Source organism: Cricetulus griseus, chromosome 10 (genome assembly GCF_003668045.3).
Source record: "Cricetulus griseus strain 17A/GY chromosome 10, alternate assembly CriGri-PICRH-1.0, whole genome shotgun sequence".
In the NCBI taxonomy this organism is placed as follows: domain Eukaryota; kingdom Metazoa; phylum Chordata; class Mammalia; order Rodentia; family Cricetidae; genus Cricetulus; species Cricetulus griseus.
Window position 1 is genome coordinate 2,159,746 of NC_048603.1, and position 21,484 is coordinate 2,181,229.

At 44.2% G+C, this 21,484-nt stretch overlaps 1 protein-coding gene across 1 annotated transcript in view; it reads left to right on the forward strand.

Moving 5' to 3' along the window:
• Ext1 (exostosin glycosyltransferase 1) overlaps positions 1–21,484 on the forward strand; it is a 279,715-nt gene that overhangs the window by 250,863 nt on the left and 7,368 nt on the right. The window contains 5 exon segments of the mRNA NM_001246767.1: positions 3,417–3,549; positions 5,970–6,088; positions 7,939–8,034; positions 12,646–12,735; positions 20,992–21,152. Coding sequence (NP_001233696.1) covers positions 3,417–3,549; positions 5,970–6,088; positions 7,939–8,034; positions 12,646–12,735; positions 20,992–21,152 — 599 coding nt within the window.

The window sequence follows — 21,484 nt, forward strand, 5'->3', positions numbered from 1 at the left end:
CTTGTATACAGATTGAAAATGATAATGGGATAAGAGGCAAGCTACTGCAAAGACTGTGTTCCTTCATAGATGGGACCATAGTAACACAGAGTCAAGACAAGCAAAGAAAAAGCATGCAATAAGTTATAATGATATCTGACTTAACAGCCTCTGTCTGGCTGCCTATAAAACACTCTTTTAGAGGGGGTTTCATGAAATTTCTCTCATTTGTTCCCCAGTTATCAGACGAAGTACATTTGAGCTACAGTACTGTTATGATGATTGGTTTATTGTAAAGTTAGTGAAATAATATAAATCCAAGATTGCTTTGGCTTTGAACACTTGGCATTTGAAGGCCCTTTGTTTGTTAGGCAGCATCATTTAACCAAAGAACAAGTGAAGACCAAATAGAATGGCTGCATTCTTCAACCCACTACCCATTATTTTGAAGAAGAAAATAAAAAGATAGCATAGGGGACTGGAGAGATGGCTCAGAGGTTGAGATCACTGGCTGCTCTTCCAGAGGTTCTGAGTTCAATTCCCAGCAGCCACATGGTGGCTCACAACCATCTGTAATGAGATCTGGTGCCCTTTTCTGGTATGCAAGCATATATGTGGGCAGAACACTGTATACATAATAAGTAAATAAATCTTAAAAAAAAAAAAAGATGGCATAGAATAGTAAAGAACCTGTCATTCTGCCCTTTAAATTCACTAGACAAGTATTATCTTTATGGAGGACCTTAACAAACAATCTTTGTGTGTGTGTGTGTGTGTGTGTGTGTGTGTGTGTGTGTGTGTGTGTGTGTGTGTTCATAAATAGCAAAGAAATATCCAGCCTCTAAATGTGACATCTTCTTCCACAGCAATAAAGTATAAACACTAAGTGCTATGCAAGAATTCTGAGAGCTGTCCAGTGAAGTGACAGGGAGAACTAAGACATTAGGAGAGTAAAAAATGGCCTTTCTACTTGATGGAATGAGACCCAAACTCTTTCAAACTTTTGACAATGCAGGTTGATATAATATAACATATATATATTATATCAAATACATTTGACCAGTCATTCAAACAGCTTTCATAGTGTTCATACCCCAAACCAAAGTCCTAAAGAATCAATACTGAATATAGAAGTTTTTTATTTAGGGGTATTTCATTTTTTTGCATAGAAAAATTACTCTATTTTTGGTCAGTTCAAAGAAATAAGCCATGGAGAAATATGTTTTAAAAAAATATATTGTTTGTAACTAAAAAAACAAACATAAAGATACAATTTTCTTTTCTTTGATTTTTGTTGTTGTTGTTTTCTTTTGCTTTGTTTTCAAGACAGGGCTTCTCTGTATAGTCCTCGCTGTTCTGGGACTAGCTATGTAGACCAGGCTGACCTTGAACTCACAGAGGCCCTGAGAAAATTTTCCTTTTAAAGACAAAATCAAATCTTAGATATAAGAGTTTTGTCAGATTACCCTATATTCTGGAAGGTTATCATAAGTGTTAGTGACACTTGAACATTTTATTACCAATAAGAGGATTAGTCCTAGAGGCAGCACATCAGTTCGCCAAGGTTAAGTTCAACATTTGCTATGTAGTCACACTGGAACTTGAGTCTTTTCGCCAAGATCCATTTGAATACAGTGTGAAATGCTGATTATTATTTCAAGAAAGTCCCAAAACTGATGGTCATATTTGGAAATTTTAAAAGAAAACAGTGCTGTGACTTTAAATCCAAAAGATAGTCTATGACTGTGTGAGGCATGGCTCCCCGAGACCCGAGCAAATAATGACCTACTTGTAACATCTCTGAGTTCCATGCCATTTGTTTGTAGCTTGAATTTCTAATGCTGTCTATTGCCAATTTATTCTGTGTCTTGATAGCCAAGATCATTTATGTGACCACATGCTGAAAGGCACATAAATTTAGAAAGAAAACAAAAGGAGATCTAAATGGAACACTATAAAAGGAAATTAATAGCCTGGATTTGGAAAGTATAAGAGATGGAAAAATGGAATAAGTGTTGTACAAAGAATTGCTTGCCATGTAAAAACTCTTTCCAGCTATGACACTTTGCTCACAATAGCTGCCTGGATGACAGCATTGTAAGCCATGCCTTTGTACCCTAGACAGTAAATACCAGCATTATAGCAGGGTTCCTAAGATCTTCAACAGCTCGGAAAGTTACCTAACCATATAAAATGAGCAATTTTGATCTGAGTGAAAACTAAAATGCAGATATTACTGAGTTGAGATTATGCATTCTTCTCAATTTCTTCCCTACTTCGGTTCAGTAGGAAGGTTTAAGAGATATCTAGAGCTCATTTGTTCACTCTCCCATTCTCCACCAGGGGATGAGATGGACGAAGGCATTAATAACTTAGCAAATGTTGGGATTCCATACTTACTTCACATTTCCTTTAATGGAGACCTATAAAATGGTGATCTAAGTCCTCAGACTCCTAAAAGTTATATAAGGATTGATTGATAGATTTAGTGATTATTGGAAGTCAAACTCAGGGCTTTATAAATGTTAACACATATTCCTCAACTAAGCTTGTAGAATTTTTTTTTTTTAAGATTAAAACATTTTGTGCTGGAAGCATGATATTCTGTACCAAGTTAATTATTTGCCACATCATATCTTAATGAGTCGAGAGTTTTATTACATGAGTTTGAAAGTCAGAGAGAAAGCCCTAAAGTAGAGTAATCACATTCAACTGACAAACGATTCAGGTTGGGAGAAGGTTTGTCTCTAAATGTGGAATTTAATGATCTGCAAGGTCCCAAAGTCCAAGGAAACTAATGAACTAGCTTGACAATTATTAGTCTTCATCTGCCATGCTCCTTGTCCGTTCTGTAGGATGTTTTGAGCAATTGTTAACTCACTACTTTTTGAAGTACAGAAAAACTTGAGCTGGCCAGTACTCCAAGTCCTGCAGCTGACTTTGAAAAGGGAATGGGCGATGATGACAGGCAATTTAGAAACTTGAAAGAATAGAGGCCAGTGGAGAATGTGCCCGTCTTCACATCCGCCTCTGAGTGGTCCACACTGATGCTGCTGCGTACCTGGAACAGATCTTACTGATCACATCTGGATCCATCTATAGATGTTCCCACCACCAGGCATAAGTGAACTGTTCTATTGTACCTTGAAACTAGCAAGGACCCCTATTAGAAAAACAAAATAAGAAAACCAAATTTTGTGATTCAAATAGGACTTGAGAGACTTAGTCAGCCTCGGTTCAGCTCTTTCTCACATTGTCCTGTGGAGCCCATCACTGTGTTTTCTTGCCCATGTTTTTAATCAATAGGAAATTGGAGGAGGAACAGGTAGAGTGCACTGTGTCTTTTTAACGCTGTCGTCCCCAAACTTGGATTGGGCGAGACCTTTACTAGCTGTCATCCTGGATTCACCGTCACCGTGTGCTGTTTTGTTTTCTAGATTATTCAGGACAGAATATTCAAGCACATATCACGAAACAGTTTAATATGGAACAAGCATCCTGGAGGATTGTTCGTGCTCCCCCAGTATTCCTCTTACCTGGGAGACTTCCCTTACTACTACGCTAATTTAGGTAAGTGAGTTGTTTGGAGTAAGTGAATGAATGCCCTTGATTACCCTGTGGTGGGCATTCTTCCCAACAGCCTGGCTTGGAGATTGCTCTCTGAGCTCTTCTTATAGCAGAAACTCACCATCAAGATTTGTCAGTACAACAGAGTACTGGACAACAAAAAGAAAGGAAGACCTCCCTCTCATCTGAGCAGCTCTCCTGAGTTACTCGTATTGAGAAATGTTCTTGCTGGGCAATGGTGGCGCACGCCTTTAATCTCACCGTTTGGGAGGCAGAGGCAGGAGGATATCTGTGAGTTTGAGGCCAACTTGGTCTATAGAGCGAGTTCCAGGACAGGCTCCAAAGCAACACAGAGAAACCCTGTCTGGAAAAAACAAAGAGAGGCAGAAAGACACTGAGAGAGGGGGACAGAGACACACACACAGAGAGAGATGTTCTTAAATTATGGATCATTTTGAACACAACAGCAGATTAAGTATAAACTTAATATACATGTGTGTGTATGTATATATAGGGATACAGTGTGTATATATTTCTCCTTGATTTTATTTTCACAGTCTCACGTCTCTTACTATATGTTTAGAAAAATCTGAATTAAGAAAGAGAAAGAAGAAATAACCAAGCATTTGTGAAAAGGGCAAATTTATTCATTCTTTTGGTGTTTATTGTGTTCCTCTCATGCTCTGAGCTAATAATGCCTGGCTAGGTGGTTGAACTAAAGATCATATTAGACAGAGTGTGTGCTCTCAAGCAGCTTTGAATTGAGCCTCAGTGGGGCGAAGGATGTGAGCACAGGGCTACCGCTCTGCTGAGGCTGATGTCATTACCACAGTCATTTCCATAGTTGGTGCCTCTGTTGTTCTCCTGTTAGTGGCATCATTCACACTTTAGCTCAGAGTTGCAGACCTTAGAAATTTAGAAAGCCAGGGACAGTAAAGCATCTTTCAAACTGATATGACAAGGACTCAAGATTGTCCACTCCATACTAATGTTCTCCAACACAAAGTCACCCTTTTTAAATTGTACGTGTTTAGCTTGAAAGCCGTGAGATGAAACTGAAAGTGCAGGGCCTAAAGTCTCCATCAGCGATGTGTAACCCTTTAATGTAAACCAGACACACTGAGAGGACCATATGGAATTCAGTGGGTAGCCCACAGTGGGTCAGTGAGAATTCATTGTCTGACACTGGCAGTAGTTAAAAAGCCATCCATCCATTTCTTGTAGCTCTGTGATCTTCGGTGCAACTCTGCTAGCCCCTTACAAGTGTGTGTATGATGCTTTTCATTGGAAAACCTAAAAGCGATGACTGGTTTCCATTGTTAAAAAGTGCTTCCTCAGTCATGTGTATCGTGCTTTCCTGTGTGCTCAAGAGAACTGGAAACTCACTTTCTTCCTAAACTTCGATTAAAGTGCTAATTGGACAGCACAATTGTCCATGCAAAACATTTGCATAATCAGTTCACATACACACTCAGGTCCTAACTTACATTGAAGTCTAACTGGGATGGCTGCACAGTGTCTGGTTGATACCTAAGCTACTAATGTACCAAATTACTGGGTCTACGCTAATGAAGTTCTGAAAGGCTCTTAACCTGTTTGTAGTTTCTGAGTCCTTGTGGAAGGGCTCCTGGCGGAGATTGTCCTCTGGCTTCTCTTTGGTGGTAATGGTTGATTAGCATATTCATTGTTCTTTCCTGTGTTGAGCTCCTGTTGGGCAGAAGTCCATCTCACATACTGAGTAGTCATTCTTGGAAGGTGGAGGCTCCCTTAGTGGGACTCTGATGACCAGGGTTGAGGATGCTGATGGTGGTAACAGTTAACACCGAGCACTTCCTATTCGCCAAGTCCTGTTCTAAGTGCTTAGTGCGCACCATGGTGCTCTACTCTTGGAGTAGCTGCAATTCACAGACAAAGGAACCCAAAGGGTCAAGCGGTGTTTCTAAATGCCATCAAGATGGTAGCACTGGGAGCCGAGCCTAGATGGATGCCAGGTCCTGGTCTCTGAACCTTTCCTATGTGCTGATTATTAAATGAAATCCTGTTCATCACACAAAACCCTTCCGTGAAGAGTCAGATACATGCCAGTGCACTGGTGGACAAAGTGTGCTTACGTAAATACCAAGTAACAGGTAACTGACGAGTGCAAGTGCACACACGGGCAGATATTGGGTACCTTCACAAAAGGAAGGTGACAAGCATCACCAAAGGAAGAGAAGAATGTCCGGGAAAGCGGGAGATGAACCTAGAGGTCTCTAGGCTGGTTAGTCATTACATAGCAGCTTCCACTCTTTGGTTCTCTCGGTACATAAGAAACGAAGGACGTAAGAAATGTGCTGGAGGGGACATGAGCTCCGGGGTGTATGGGGTTTTCCTGAGTCCTGTTTTTCAATGTTCATTAGACTCGTCTCTTCATTCCCTTTCAGGTTTAAAGCCCCCCTCCAAATTCACTGCGGTCATCCATGCTGTGACCCCCCTGGTCTCCCAGTCCCAGCCAGTGTTGAAGCTTCTCGTGGCTGCAGCCAAGTCCCAGTACTGTGCCCAGGTGAGTACACTTGTCCTCTGCAGCTTGATGGGCCACAGTCTTGTTTCATCCCTATACCACGCTCGCCTTTCCAGGACCCTTCAGGCAATATACACAGTTACTCTAGTGAGTGGCCAGGCCTTGGCACACTCTTTCCGTCAACTTGGAGACTCTCAAAAAGTGAAACCAGATACAAGTACAGATTACAGAATGACCTTGCTGTGATGTAGTGTGCCCTACACACACACACACACACACACACACACACACACACACACACAGAGAGAGAGAGAGAGAGAGAGAGAGAGGGTCTCTAAAGAATATATAAAACACATTGCTTCCTTTTCTTTTTGCGTATGGATGTGTGTGTGTGTGTGTGTGTGTGTGTGTGTGTGTGTGTTTGGGGTTGGGGGGTTATATGTTTGTGCTGGTACACATGCAGATATATGCACATTGTGTGTTTAGACCAGAGGTGAACCTAGAATATTGTTCCTTAGGTGCTGTCTACCTGTTCTTTTGAGACAGAGTCTCCTACTGGCTGGATCTCATTGGTTAGTGTAGACACCTGGCCAGCAAGCTCTAGGGTCAGCCTGTCTCCGCTGCCGCACCTGGCACTCGGATTACAAGCACACACTACTGTACCTGGCTTTTCACTTGGGCGGTAGCTGTGGATCTTATATCCTCCTGCTTGGATGGCAAACACTTTCCCGACTGGTCCGCCCTCCCCCCACAGCCCCTTATTTCATTTATAAATATCAAAATGATAAAGTCATACCAAAAAAGGCCATGGGCAGGACACAGAACACTACATTCCAATAACGGACACAGACTTGCTGGTGTCGGGAGGTGTCAACTTCTCTTTCCCAGCAGCCAGGAGAGAATAGAAGATGCCGTCTATGCTAACAGTGTTTCCCAAATCAGCACCACGCCCGTAGTCTTAACACTGTTTAATTTTCTAACGTGTGATCGGTATAGATAAGATGGCTTACAAATGAGAAGAGGATCAAATCCTAGCGAAGCGTTCATTTTTTGAACTCGCTGCCTTTATGGGAAGTTATAAAATCAGCAGTTGTTCAGAAGAATCCGAAGCAGGAACTCGCTGTGCCTCTATCTCAGAGTCTTTTATGTCGCCCACATTGCCTGGTGTAGAACAAGTTCACAGCAGATGTTCAGATGTTTGGTATACATTTTTATTTAACTTGATCACAGTTGCTATTGCACTCATTACCATAAGATATCAGAAGTTAGAAAACACTTGATTAAGTTCTGGCAAACTTCAAGCTACTTTGTGTGTGTGTGTGTGTTTGTCTATATGTTTGTATGTATATCAGGGTTCATGCATGTGTGCAGGTGTGTGCACACATTTGCATATACCTATGGATGCCAGAGGATGACGTTGGGTGTCTTTCTCCATTGTTCTCCTTCATGTATGTTAACGCAGAATCTCTGCAACCCAGAGCTCACTGATTCAGCTAGTCTAGCAAGCAAGCTCGCTCCAAGGATCCCTGGCCTCCTAGGGGCTAGCGTTGTAGGTGGGCATTCATACCCATGTGGCATTTACATGGCTGCTGGGGAGCAAACTCGGCCCTCACACTTGCACAGCAAGCTCTTTGACCACTGAGCCAACTCCTTGTCCCCTGAGATTGCTCCTTTCTCCTTCAGCTTTCTCACAGTCCCTGGGAGTAACATTTTAGATACCTCCTGTCCCTTCTGGTTGTTGAAGATGGCAGTTCTGAAGTTTGTATGGGTGTGTACTCACTTTGAAATTTAGTTTTACCAGCTCATGTCTACAAGCCAAGCCTTTTTTTGGGGGTCGGGGGGAGCTATAGAAATACCCAAGCCAGCTGTCTAATGATCCCTGTCCCTTTCAGATCATAGTTCTGTGGAATTGTGACAAGCCCCTACCAGCCAAACACCGCTGGCCTGCCACTGCTGTGCCTGTCATCGTCATTGAAGGAGAAAGCAAGGTAGGCCTAGGAGGGGGCTAATGTGAGGCCATCATGGAAGCTATGTCCCGACAGATCACTATAGATGCTGGTTCTAGACATCTCCCCCTCCCATTAAGAGCTCCTGGGTCTGGATTAAGTGTCTAACACTGTACTTGTCTTTGAATGTCTTCAGCTTTGACAGCCATGGGCTTTGGAATCAGTAAAACCTGGGTTTCAATGCAAATTCTCTGGTAACTTTCTAACCTAAGTTCTTGGAGGCTTTTTTCTCACTCCGAAAATGAGAATCACACTGCATACCACCTAGGGTTTCTGTGAGGACTAAAGGAATTCAAGGCAGTGGAATGAATCCAACAGTCTTTGCATAACTGACAAGGACAAAATGCTGCTGCTGCTGCTACGTACACCAAGTTAGCTTGGTTTGCTAGCGCTAATGCATTGGGTCTTTCAGAATAGTGGTTCTTCCTAACCCTTTGCTTAAAAAGGGTGTTTCTCAATATTTTGTCTTGATGCCTCCATCCAAAGACCTTCCCCAGCTTGGCCTCCCTGGCTCATTACTTTCCTTGCCCAGTGCACCTTGCTTAGAACTCAATAACTGTCTGATCATGCTGTGGCCTTTTGGGACTGTGATCGTTAATGACTTAAATTGGCATCTGAAGCCATGTGTCTAGCCCTTGACAGCCTTCTGACATTTCCTCTCTCCCTGCTTTCTTTTGAGGCCACTGGTTATGATGATCCTGATGGTTACTTGGCACAGGTCTTTATCAGCTATCTCAACTTTTCTCCTCTCTCAGCATCCCTGCTTATCTTTCAAACCCCTTCATCCTGTGGCCTTCGTGAAATCTTACCCACTCTTAACAGCCAGAGCTGGATCCACGGCCCCAGGTGTCATGGCATGTTCTTCCCCAGTTGTGGAGAAGTCAATCACTGCTATGGAAAAATTGAGGTCAGAGCAGCATTGCTATCTAAGAGACTTGTTTTGCCAACCCCAAAGAGACCACCTTCTACTAGGTAGCACACCCTAGAGTAGCAGAAGATCAATTTGTTAGGCCAAACCATTTGAAACCATCTTTGAACCCTACAAAAGTGGCGATTCCGTGTGGCTCAACACACTGCATTGAGAATTGCAGTGACCCCATGGAAAAGAGATAAAGAGTATGTTGCATTACATATTCGTTTCCCACTTAGACTACACACTGTGGGTTTGGATCCTGTGTAACAGACGTACAAACCACACAGGAGACTCTGACCAGACTTAGAGCATCCATGGGTCTGGTGTCAATCAACGTGGGTATTGGGCCTGGTTGATTAGCATTTGATAAGAAAATGTGACCGTGAGAACTGTTGCCAGCCTCCTGACATGAGTCTTTTTGTTTTGTTTTGTTTTTTAAGAGTTATATTAATTACTTCTACAATCTTCTGCCTGCATGCCAGCAGAGGACACCAGATCTCATTCAAGGTGGTTGTGAGCCACCATGTGGTTGCTGGGAATTGAACTCAGGACCTCTGGAAGAACAGTCAGTGCTCTTAAACACTGAGCCATCTCTCCAGCCCCACGAGTCTTTCTTTTTTGAATACATGCCACCATATGCGTGGTTTCACAAAAGAATAGTGTGTTAGAGGTATGGCTGTGTCCCAATCTGAACACCTGGAGCCCTCCCAGTGTTCAGATGCACGCCCGCAACTTGGAGCTTTGGACTTCTTTGGTGCTTTGCCTTCATGGATGACCGTACCTCCCATGTTTCTTTGGACTGTGTGTGTCAGGCTGTCTGGACAGAGTATCATTTGTCTGGCGGGCTATCTTGGTGTCTCCAGATCACACCGTGTTTTCACCCACTGATTCACTAATTGTATACCTTTACTCCCAGTGGGAAGAAATTTCCAATACAGTAGTGATGAGGACATCAGTGCCTTTCTTGGAATAGTACCATGAGGAGATGGCCCCATCCATGTCTTTAACTGTGCTCCTGGCAATTTGTTCAGTTTTCACGTCTACTTTGGCCACTGATGCCGTGGGCTGTGTGCTTTGTGTGTCATCTCAGTGCTGTGGATGGTATGCTCTGTGGAAGAGTTTGCATTTCAGCCTTGCTCCAGGCTCTGCGGGTTAAAACATAGGCCCACTTGGAGGATTCAGTGCAATGGTGTGGATCAGGCACTTAGCCAGTGCCTATTCGACACACGGATATTTCAACAGATGTCGGCTATCATTCTGAGGTGCGTTGCCACATTGTGGTCTGTGTTACAGGTTCTAGCGTCTGGCTGTTTTTTTTTTTTTTTTTTTTTTTTTTTTTTTTTTTATGTGAGCACAGAGGAGTGTCTTAATCTCCATGCCTTAATACATCCTCCAGTAGGCAGAATTAGTTACCATACCCAGTTCATGAGCACTCAAAGAATCAAATGATACCCTGTGAGCTAGAAATTGTAACACATGCATCACAGAACACACACACACACACCCTGCCCAGATTTTGTGTAGAATGATTGTTTCTATAGAATTCTTTTCTCTGTTCTAGATGATAAACTTCATGAGTCTTAGCCATTTCGTTGTCATGTTTACAAGTTCTGAAAGAGTCGGCTTCTCACATGTTCAACCAGTTCTGTAACCAAACAGGACAGCTTTGACCCTATGGGTATATTCCTTCCTCATATGTTAGTTCATTCAAGAAGGTAACTGAGTCCATGGCTTGAAAGCCCCTTATTTCTGCCACGGACACTAACAGGTTCATGAACTTTAGGCTCAGAAAAAGTGGGGAAGGCAGGAGGGAGGACAGACAGACAGACAGACAGACAGACATCCCTATAAAGTCAGTGATTGGACCCATGGGCAGAGCAACACTGGGCCTCCTTTATCCATCTCCCTCTCTCCCTCTCTAGCCAGGACTTCAGAACTGATGTGTGCTACACTGGCTGCTGCAGAGCTCTGTTGTGAATTTATAGGGCTTGTCTTTGCAGTTTTCCCCTGTAGGCTGAACACGGGAAAGGTCAGGGCATTGCTAAGCTGCCAGCTAATGGTTTCTGCGTTACTCAGTGGACATGTAAACAGCAGCAGGAGAATTGCTTCAGGCGGAGATTTCCAAGCTCTGTGTATATGGGCTTGCTGATCGCTTTGTGTTTTATTTTATTTTGAAAGACTGGGAAAGATTTTTTTAAAGAAAAGAAAAGAAACCCTGACCCAGTTGACAGATGTGGGGAGTAGACTCCGCAGCCACGTACACTGCAGCTCCATTGCTTGGGCTCTCGGATGGGTTAGCCTGGTGCTACCCATTCTTAATGCTGGAAGACCCTTCTGTAGCTCACAGGCTGCATCTTGGATTTGAGAAGAGTAGACAAGCTCAGCTTTTCCATGAAGGCAAAGCATGGGATTCTTTGTGGATATTGTACCTCTGGGAGCCTGTTAGGTGTCACCGTTGTCACCTTGGTCTCCACTAAAGCTTTACTACCCATCCTTTGTTTCTTCAAAATGAAACCAAGTGTGCCATGCCTCTCGGGTCTCTATGTGTGAGTTTGGAACCTGACTTTCAAAGGACCTAGGGGAAGCACTTGTCATATTTATCCCTATGGGCACTTTTAGGTCCTTTGCAAACCTGAGGCTGCATTTCACCATCTGGGAACAAAGCCAAGGTCCAGCTTAGGCCAAGTTCACGGCCTTTCTGCTTCCCCTGTGAGATGGGTTTGTAAAGATGCAAGATGAAGGGAGGGCCTGGAGCATTCCCTGGCATACACTAGCTAATCAAGCAGTATTAGTCACTGTGTGGTACACTCCTCACAGGGCGAAGCTATGCCTGTGACAGACAGCTCCCATACCTTCACGAGTCCCAACTGCCTCTCACCCCATGCCCACAGATGGAGAATCGCCCGAAATGGACTCCTGTGACTTCAGTAACTGTGCACCACACATGCTGATCTTTAAAAGATTATACCAGTTCATTTCTCATTCTTAATGCCTTCCACTGGCATAGCAACAACATATGTGTACATGTATTCTCTACGATTTGTGCTAAAATGGGCATAAAGCCAATACTGTAAATGTTTGCACATCTACAATGGTCTGACCTCCCAGGGGTGTGTACCAGGATGGAATCCTGTCTTGTTCTCTGCTCTTTGCTGCTCTCGGGATACTGGTTATCTTTGGGGGCCCCCATAGCAAGCTATCTGCCTGAGATCCAGTATCTGTAACCACGCCCAATTGCCGAACCCCCATCCCCCACCCCCTTCTGTCTCTGCCTGGGAGATTCCCACCCAGTCAATCCTGCTTAAATCATCTCTCCCCTGAAGCCGTCACCTGCTCTTCAAGGCAGCTGTCTGCGCAGCCCTCCTGTCTGGCCCTTTTCATTCTGAGTGAAAGCCAGTCATCTAGCCCTCCATTTCTACAGACTGTGGGTTCCTAAGGGCAGGCCATGAATCACATTTGTTTTGGTCCTTGCTGTGATTGGTGTGGTACCTGTAGGTGTTCAATAATTGCTGCCCAGATTAATCTTCACTGGTGAGAGATGGAAGACTTTCGCTGTGGCAGATGGCATGGTCGTGGAGCAGCCTTCAGGATGACATGGCTGGCAGAGTGTTCCTGACGGTCGGATTCTAACCGGTTCTTCTCCTTGTCTAACCTCTCTCCCCGCCTCTCTTCCTCCCCAGGTTATGAGCAGCCGGTTTCTGCCCTATGACAATATCATCACGGATGCTGTGCTCAGTCTTGATGAGGACACTGTCCTTTCAACCACTGAGGTAAGAGTGCCATCTCAGGGGCGAGCAGGTAGGGATCGTCAATCCCCAGGTGCCACCACTGCTCTTGCCCATGCCTTGGTGGAAGTTGAAAACATCTTCCAAAGTTTCCTGAAGAATTGGTTTTAATGAACCCAATTCCTGTTAGTGCCTTGCTACCACCTGGCACCCTGCTGAGGGTACTTTCCCCTTGGTTTTCTCTTCTAATTAGGTCCTCATTTGCGTGACTGTTCCTCTCCCCCCCCCCTGTCTTCCATCTCCTTTGGTTTTTAAGCTGCATAACTGTGGGCAGGTGTGTAGAACCGCAGGCTGGAAGACCTCTTTAGCACTGTCCTGAAACCGTGGTCCACAGCCAACCCATCCCACCCTTCCCCAGTGACAGTGATGTCTGTTGCCCAGTATGCAGTCTCTGTTATGGCAGGCTACTGGGGTCTAGAGGTCATTATTCCATCTTCTCTAGCGTGCTCCCTGCCCCCACCACCCACCCACCCACCCCCCCACACACACACAGAGAAAGAGAGAGAGAGAGACAGAGAAAGACAGAGAAAGACAGAGACAGAGACAGAGAGGAGCAAACAGTTTCATTTTTGAGGCTAAGATGGAGACCTCATCTACTTTGAAGAAGTGTGTGGGGAAAGAGAGAGACGAGGGAAGACAGATGGCAGAAACTCTGACTGGAATGAGTATTGATCTCTGAAGCTTTAAGCCATAGATGAGATCAAAGACAGCTATATGAAATTGTAGAATACCAGGATCATGTTATTAATGGTAGCTGCTTAAAGGCATGGAGTCTTAGCTGACTACGTTTCCTTTCATTTTTATTTTTTTTAAAACTTATAATCATTTTCCTTTTATTATAGAAGTTGGCACTTGCCAGCGTGCACTGTCTTGGAACCCAGTCTGGTTCTAGTAGGCACATTTACTATCAATAACAGGCTGGCTACTTCAGTGTCTTCCTTGAGATTCCATAGCTTCATTGGTGGTGGCGCTCACCTTTAATCCCAGCACTCAGGAGGCAGAGGCAGGCAGATCTGTGAGCCAGCCTGGTCTACAAACTGAGTTCCATGACGACAGCCAGGGCTACACAGAGAAACCCTGTCTCGAAAATACAAAACAAAATAGAAAAAAGAGATTCCATAGCTGTTTCTTGTTACGATAAATCTTTCCACCAAAAGCCGCCCAAGCTCTACCACCACGTGGGTGGTCTCCACCAGCCACCGAGTTCTGCCCGCCGCGTGGATGGACAAAATAATACAGAGACTTGTATTAGTTTCAAAGCTGCTTGGCCAATGACTAGGATTTCTCATCTGTTAGCTCAGTCTTAATTATCATAAATCTATATATTTTATAAGACTTATCTTAATTGGCATCCCTCCTTGTTGGTGGATCACATTGCGCAGCTGGAGGAAGAGCGGAGGGGGAAAAGGGTACTTCCTGTTTCTCCTTGCTTAAATATGAGTCTCCTTGTTATGTCACTTCCTGCCTGGATCACCACTTCTCTACTACATTTCCCAGAATCCTCTTTGACTCCTAGTCATGTCTAACTTGCTGTCTCATTGGACAAACAGTACATATCATCCATTTACGACAAACACATACACAGAAGCACTTCCCCATCAGTTTCTAGTTGTTACCAGAGGTAGTTGAATGGATACTGCTTTCAAAGCCACCTAAATAACCCCAGGATGAAATGTCCTGGGCCTCACCGGGTTATGACCCTTTTGTATAGCCTGAGTTCTAGAAATACTTGTTCAATGAGTGGATGCTAGGGATGAGCATTGTGCCAGCTAACGGGTGAACACACGGCCTCTGTGTCACGTGGCTTTTGGCAAGAGCACTGACTGTTGGACTGAAGATAGGATGAGCAGTTGAAGGGATGGCAATGCAGTGTGAGTGTTGAGACTCCAGCCTGCATTTTCCTGCTGCAAAGGGAAGCTGGCATCCCAAGAGCACATTCATTCAGCAACTATTTGCTGAGAAATTCCTTCGTTCTGGTCTCCATGCCAGCTACTTGGGTTGTACCATCCCTGCTTATGTCTAGCAAAGTCCTGGCAGCAAACAGAATTCAAGCCAGATGATTCAAATGAAAACACTTTCAATTACTTCAGGAGGTGTGGGTGGGGTTGATGGACCCCATCAAGGATGGCAAAACACCTGGCAGGAGCCAAACGCTTCGATCCTGGAAGAACAAGGAAAGGACAGGAATGCCCAGCCTCTGAGAGATGGAGCTATGTAGGGGACGCCCTCCCCCAAAAGCTGTGTTGATGGAGATGTGGCTATTGTGACATCTTCCTGAGAGACATTGCCTTCTCTTCTATCCTTTTTTGTTCTGTCTGTTGGTGTAATTTTGCTGGTGGCTACTAGTGGCTTGACTTAACTATACTCTAGCCAGCAAACCAGAGCAGGTTGTGCCATTTCTGAGTGTTAGTTGGCATTTTGTTGCTATGACGAAGTCCTGGGGCCATCCAGTTTAAAAGGAAGGAAGAGGTATTTGACTCAGGGTTTCAGAGCTTTCGTTCTGTCGAGGCAGGAAGGATGTGCAGATCAGAGATCCCATGGCAGCCGGGGAGCAGGGAGGGACGGAGGATACCTGAACTAGCTGGCTTCCCCCTCCTCCCTTGGTCTCCATCTGAATTCCAGTCTAATGGATCTCACACCCTACATTCCCACCAAGCCGTCCCCTCTCCTAGTTCCTCCTTTCTGAAAACACTATCACAGATAACATCACGTCTAGCCATGTGCTCTACTAATTTCCTGGGCACCTCTGAGGCCAATCAAATTAATAGTCAAAGTTAGCCATCACTCTAGTATTCCGTCATCCCCGGGCAAGAACTGGCAGTGCCCTTCGGAGGGCAAACCCAGCACACCCCCATGGTGGATCGAGTGGTGCAAACACCCACAGCACACACCTAGAACATCTTCCTATGACCTGGACTGTGATTCATAAAACATCTCCCCCAGGGCACAAGGCAGTTGGTCCCACACCAGGCTTTGTTTTTCCATGACCCAGGCCGAGATAACTTTCCACCGTTGGGATGCGTCTTTGTGCTGGATAATTTCATTCAAAGGATGGCAGTTCCAACTACTCAGTGCATGCTGGGAGGAACATGTGTTGTATGTGAAGTAATTAGAAGTCAACGTGGGTTGGAAATGATATGTAAATTTAAGAGGTTGGCAGTCTGGCTTGCTTTGCTTGCTGATCAGCAAAGTGGTTGTACTGCCTAAAATGGCTGTGGACAGAATTTCCCTATTCTCTTTTTTTGGTTCCATTGGATTCTCTCTCTCTCTCTCTCTCTCTCTCTCTCTCTCTCTCTCTCTCTCTCTCTCACACACACACACACACACACACACACACACAGCTCAAGGGTTCTTCACTTGTATAAATGTCCCACTGAAGCATTAAGAATAGACTTTTAAACTGCACCCTGTAAAGGGCATTAGATATAGTTGGTTTATGGTTATTTACATTTATGAGTTGCTGCAAAACCTCAAAAGAAAACAGATGTTGATTTTTTAAGAGAAGGGGCCTTGTGTTGACCTTTGCCTTCTTTGATGTGTTAATGATCTGAACAAAAGCAGTGTTATCAGAAGAATCGAAGTTTTAGCGGGACTTACTTTTTTGAGGTCCTTTGAAATGACTTGAAACAGCCCCGAGATAGGAAGAAATTCATGCGGCAAGAACACCCCATTGGGTTCTATACCAATAGCCAACCAGCATGTCTCTTTATCAAAGAAGAATGGGCAGCCCCAAAGAGTGCTGGCAGTCAGGCGGGTTCTTTGACAAGGGGCTGCATAATATGCCCTCCCATCAGTTGGCATCGTGAGTTTTGAGATCTCGGGTTATCACGACCACGTCTGAGGTTTCTGGCAATGTTCACAATAAGATTTGTTATGCAAATCTTATTGCTTCCCTCCCAGTTCCTGGAAGTATGGCTTGGGGGAAAGGCTGTGTTAACTCTCCCTCCCTCCTCCTCCCTCCCTCCCTCCCTCCCTCCCTCCCTCCCTCTCTCTCTCTCTCTCTCTCTCTCTCTGTTTTCTGAAACTAGGTTTTTCTGCATTGTACTGGCTTTCTTGGAACTCGTTCTATAGACCAGACTGACCTGGGAACTCACAGAGATCCACCTGCCTTTGCCTCCCGAGTGCTGGGATTAAAGATGTGTGCCACCACTGCCCAGCCAGTAAGGATTTTTTTTTTTTTTTTGTATGAGGCATTAGTTTATGTGGTCATGGGGGCTACAACTTTCCTTGTGCAAGCCTGGGTCCCAGGATTCTGGTATTGCAGTCCCAGTAGGAAAATGATGGCCTGAGAACCAGAATAGCCAATGGTTAAGTCACAGCACAAAGGCAGTAGAAGAAGTACCTTGTGCAGAGGCAGGAGGTAGGGGGGAAAAAGACGAAAGGGTAGGTGAGTTGACTAAGTAGGTCAGAGCTCTTGCCATGCAAGCCTAATGATCTGTGCTTCATACCTGCAACCAGCATTAAAAACCAGATGTGGGGGTGCACATCTGTAATCCCAGCACTCCTACAGCACGACAGGAGGCAGAGACAGGACAGTCTGCATGAAGCTTGCAGATCAGCTAGTCAGGAGTTCACAGCGTGGCAGGAAGAAGAGAGACCCTGCCTCAGTGAGGTAGAGGGGAGAACCAACCCCAGAAAATGGTTCCCGAGCTCCACCTGTGTGCTGTGGCGTATCCTGTGGCGTATCCGAACCACCACCACCACCACCACACACTAAACTTTAAAAATGGTTAAGAAAAGGCACAAACATGTTCCTCCTCCACAGTTGCTGTCTGTTTGGGAGCTCAGTGGATTGAACAATGGCCACCCACGGAAGAGGACACTCACGTGTTAGTCTCATGTTGAAATGTCTGCTGGTCCACACAGAAATAGTCTTCCTGTGGCGGTCACGTAGGCACAACATGTTAACAATTGTTCTTTATATTAGAAAACAGTAAATCGTGCGATCTTGGGCATAGTTCAAAATGAGGGGTCATCAAGCTGAAGCTTCACTTCAACTGCTGGCTGTTTACAAAGAGAGTGGCTTCTAATTAAGGCTGAGGAAGTTAGAGGTAAAAATTTTATTTCAAAATAAATAAAATGGTGCAGTGGGTAACAGTGCCTCACCACTTCAGGTAAAGCCCAAGTGATGGAAGCAGAGTTCTGACGGTGGAAATTTTCTTTCCACACATGCATCCTCTGTCCCCTGTGTAAGGACTCGGGCATTATGCTGGCCTGTCCCTGTCACCTGGCAGAATGCACTCATGAAGTGCTCTGGTCAGCCCAGGATTCCACGATTGTGTAGTCTGCACACAGGTACAAAGGCCCCCTTTAAAAGACTTACCCCCGCCCCCTAAGGCTCTCTTTCCCTTTCTCTCCCCCTCTCTTTCCCACTGTTCCCTGGAGCAGACCGGACTTTTTCTGTCTCCCTCTTCTCTTCTGTCCCCTCTCTGTCTCTGTGTGTCTTTACCTCTTTCCCTCCTCCCCTTTCTAATAAAAATTCTCACTAAGCTCTGTCTGCCTAGCATGTTCGTCCCCGCCTCGGTCAACCTCGCCTGCCATGGAATCCAGCAAGGTTCACCAGGGGCCTTATCATAACACATGTCACCTCACCCCACCTAATGAAATCAAGCACACTGGGACATGCATGCGTTTCCCCGCTCAACTCAAAGAAATGGATGGAATAAGAAAAGTAAATTACTCTTCTGGACCAATGTTTCCAAAAAGATGTGTTCTGTAGCATATTCATTTTAATAATTATCTTTTTGCTTTACCTTTTCTTTGAAAATAACATAGTCACTAATCAAACCTAGGATTTCCCTGACATTTTTATCTAGGCTGAGACTAATTTAAAAAGAAAAAAAAATAGTATAGTCTATTTAAGAGAAATGTTACCTACCTAGTTGGTAGGTAATGGGTGGTATGAGAGTATGGGGGGAAAAAACTTGGGAAATATCTAGGCTTATTCACTCCATTTAAAAATTATTTACTAAAGTGAATACTAATTTATAGATTATAAAAGTAACCAGTTTACACTTTGAAATTTAGTGGTTTAGTTCATGTACAGTGTGTACAGTTATGGTCACGTCTGTCTTTTTCCAAAATATTTTTACTAACCACAAAGGAAAATTTGTTTCAAGTTCTGCTTCCCCATCTTTGACGAGCATCATCTTCTGTGTCAGGGACCTGCCCCAACCAGGGCATCTCGTGTTTGTGGCATTGTATTCTGCATGGCCCTTTTTGCCTGATTTCTCTTGGATATCTAGTGTTATGTATTTGGTTTCAGCCATGCCGAATTAATGTTGCCAGGACTCCACTCTGATTCCTTCTCTGCACCTGTCTCTTATCCCTATGGGAAGAATTAGGTGAGACACAGAGTGTAGTGCAAAGAGAAGCAGAAATTATTATAGAACAGCATGAGGCGTTCTCGAGGCTGGGAGTCCCAAGGGCACCATTGTCGAAGAAACCATCCTCACCAAGTGGGCAGTAGCCAAGAGGGCAGTAGCCTTGTACTGACCTGCATGCTTATGTAGTCCATATCCTACTTAGGGTTTCCGGAAGAGACAGCTTCCTGGGGGATCTTTTCCTGTCCAGGTGATTGACAGATCCATTTGCAGTAGTTCTTAAAGGGGTAAGGTACATCCATATTCTTTCCCAGAAAGCCTCTGAATAGGCAGTAACCTGCTGATCCCTGGAGCCGTTCAGAATGTTCTCTCTTTGTCCAGGGCCAGAGATAGGATTCAGATCCCATTCCTTGAACCAGTGATCTAAGTCCCTAAGCTTCGGTTCCTAGTTTTTCATACCATTGACTGTGAAAGAGGGGACAACCCAGCAGCCTTTAAGCCTGCCAATATCTAACCAGAGAGCTCAGGAACCTGGGTAGTCTTTTCAGTAACTGGGTGGCCCTCCCTTTTGTGGTTACATTGGATAGTCACCTTTGTTAGTTCATAAAGTTCCATTGCTTTCACCCTTTGGACATTCTGAGTATTTAGTGGATCTTTTTGACCATCTTGGATGACAGGTCCAGGACTTACCATCGGTATTCAGTACCCCAGCCATTACCACAGCAAAGGACTTAAATATTTTGTAGAATTGGAAATTTTCTTTTTCACTGCTCACCAAGAAGAGATAGGCCAGGGTTGCAAGGTGAATAAGAACATGTGTTTAAGATGTATTGCTTTCAACACTGTAACAGTAGAACCTAAGAGGATATGAAAGGAGAGTGCCTGGGTTCAAATCTTGGCCCTGCCATTTACTAGTGCAGACAAATTGCTTGGTCCTCCACGTATTTTACTATTCCTTTTATGAACTGCAGAATATGTAAGTATCTGCCTCACAGGGTTATTGTAAGGATAATCTGAGCTACCATGCATAAGATCTTAGAAACCTTTATATTATAGTGTTATATGATCACAAACATAACAATTACTTTTACTTTTTGTAGTTTTATTTTTATTTATGATTCATCAGATGGTCTTAAGGGAGCCTACAGAATTAAAAAGAGATTACTTGGCAGCTCTGAGCGCTAGCTCAGACTGGGTTCAAAAATACCGTACTCTCCTGACTTCTCTTGAAAATAATCTTGTGGGGGTTTGTTTTGTTTTGTTTTGTTTTTTAACTTGGCCTCATCCCCACTTTTTCTCAGTGACTTCATGGTGGCTGCCATTGTAGTTTGATCTAGCATCCTGCCTCTTCAGACCTGACATACCTGGTGCCATTCCCTTTTGTGGTGTCTTCTCTCTGTTCCTGTTGAAAGTTGTGCTCTTTACAAAAACTTTTCCCTACAGAAAATGCTTTAATTTTAGTCACTCGGGTTTTGATATGTGCTAGTTGCAACGCATGCCGTATTTCAGTCCCTGGATGCACACAGGGAATCTGTTCTCATTTACAAAACAGATGCTTCTGTGTTTCCTGTGAATCAGTAGTCACGTGTGCCTTTGGGGCTGAGGAGAGGGAAGCAACTGTTTTTTGTTTTTTTAGCTTGAACAGACTGGGATTTCTAAAGGACAAATCAGTAATATTCTCTCTCCTCCTCTCCTTCTTATACTAACCTTAAGTTTTCTTTCATAGAAAACATTCAAAATGTGCATAATTATGGGGCAAAATGTCAAGCAGTCAGTTTAATTTGCTGATGAATATGGGGAATTAATGTTTTGAAACAGTCTTGGGATCCCGCATTATGAATTAGCAGGGGGAGGTAATGTTTTGTTGACATTTGTTCACCGTGTTGATTACTTGTTTGGCTTGTACTTTGCTTCACAGGTGGATTTTGCCTTCACCGTGTGGCAAAGCTTCCCCGAGAGGATTGTGGGGTACCCTGCACGCAGCCATTTCTGGGATAACTCTAAGGAGCGGTGGGGATACACCTCCAAGTGGACAAACGACTACTCCATGGTGTTGACAGGAGCTGCTATCTACCACAAGTGAGGAGCTGAGAGTTCTCATTGAAATGCATTATGTTCGTTTCTGACAAGGGTTGTTCATGGGAACTTAGGCCAAATCTAGTTAACGCCATCAGTGAAAATTAGTCAGTATCCCTGCTTGATTTTTGTTGCGGTAGCAAGCGTGTTCGATGAATCTTCTTGGCTTATTGTATTTCTAGAAGTTAAGGCAGGGTAGCATTTTCAGTTAAGCCATAAGATAAAGACACACTCAGTGCTAGACTGGGTAGCTGAATATTAAGAGCGGATACCTAAGCGTCCAAGTCACTGTTCTAGGTGATCGGGAGTCACCATTGAGTAAAACAGAAGAATTC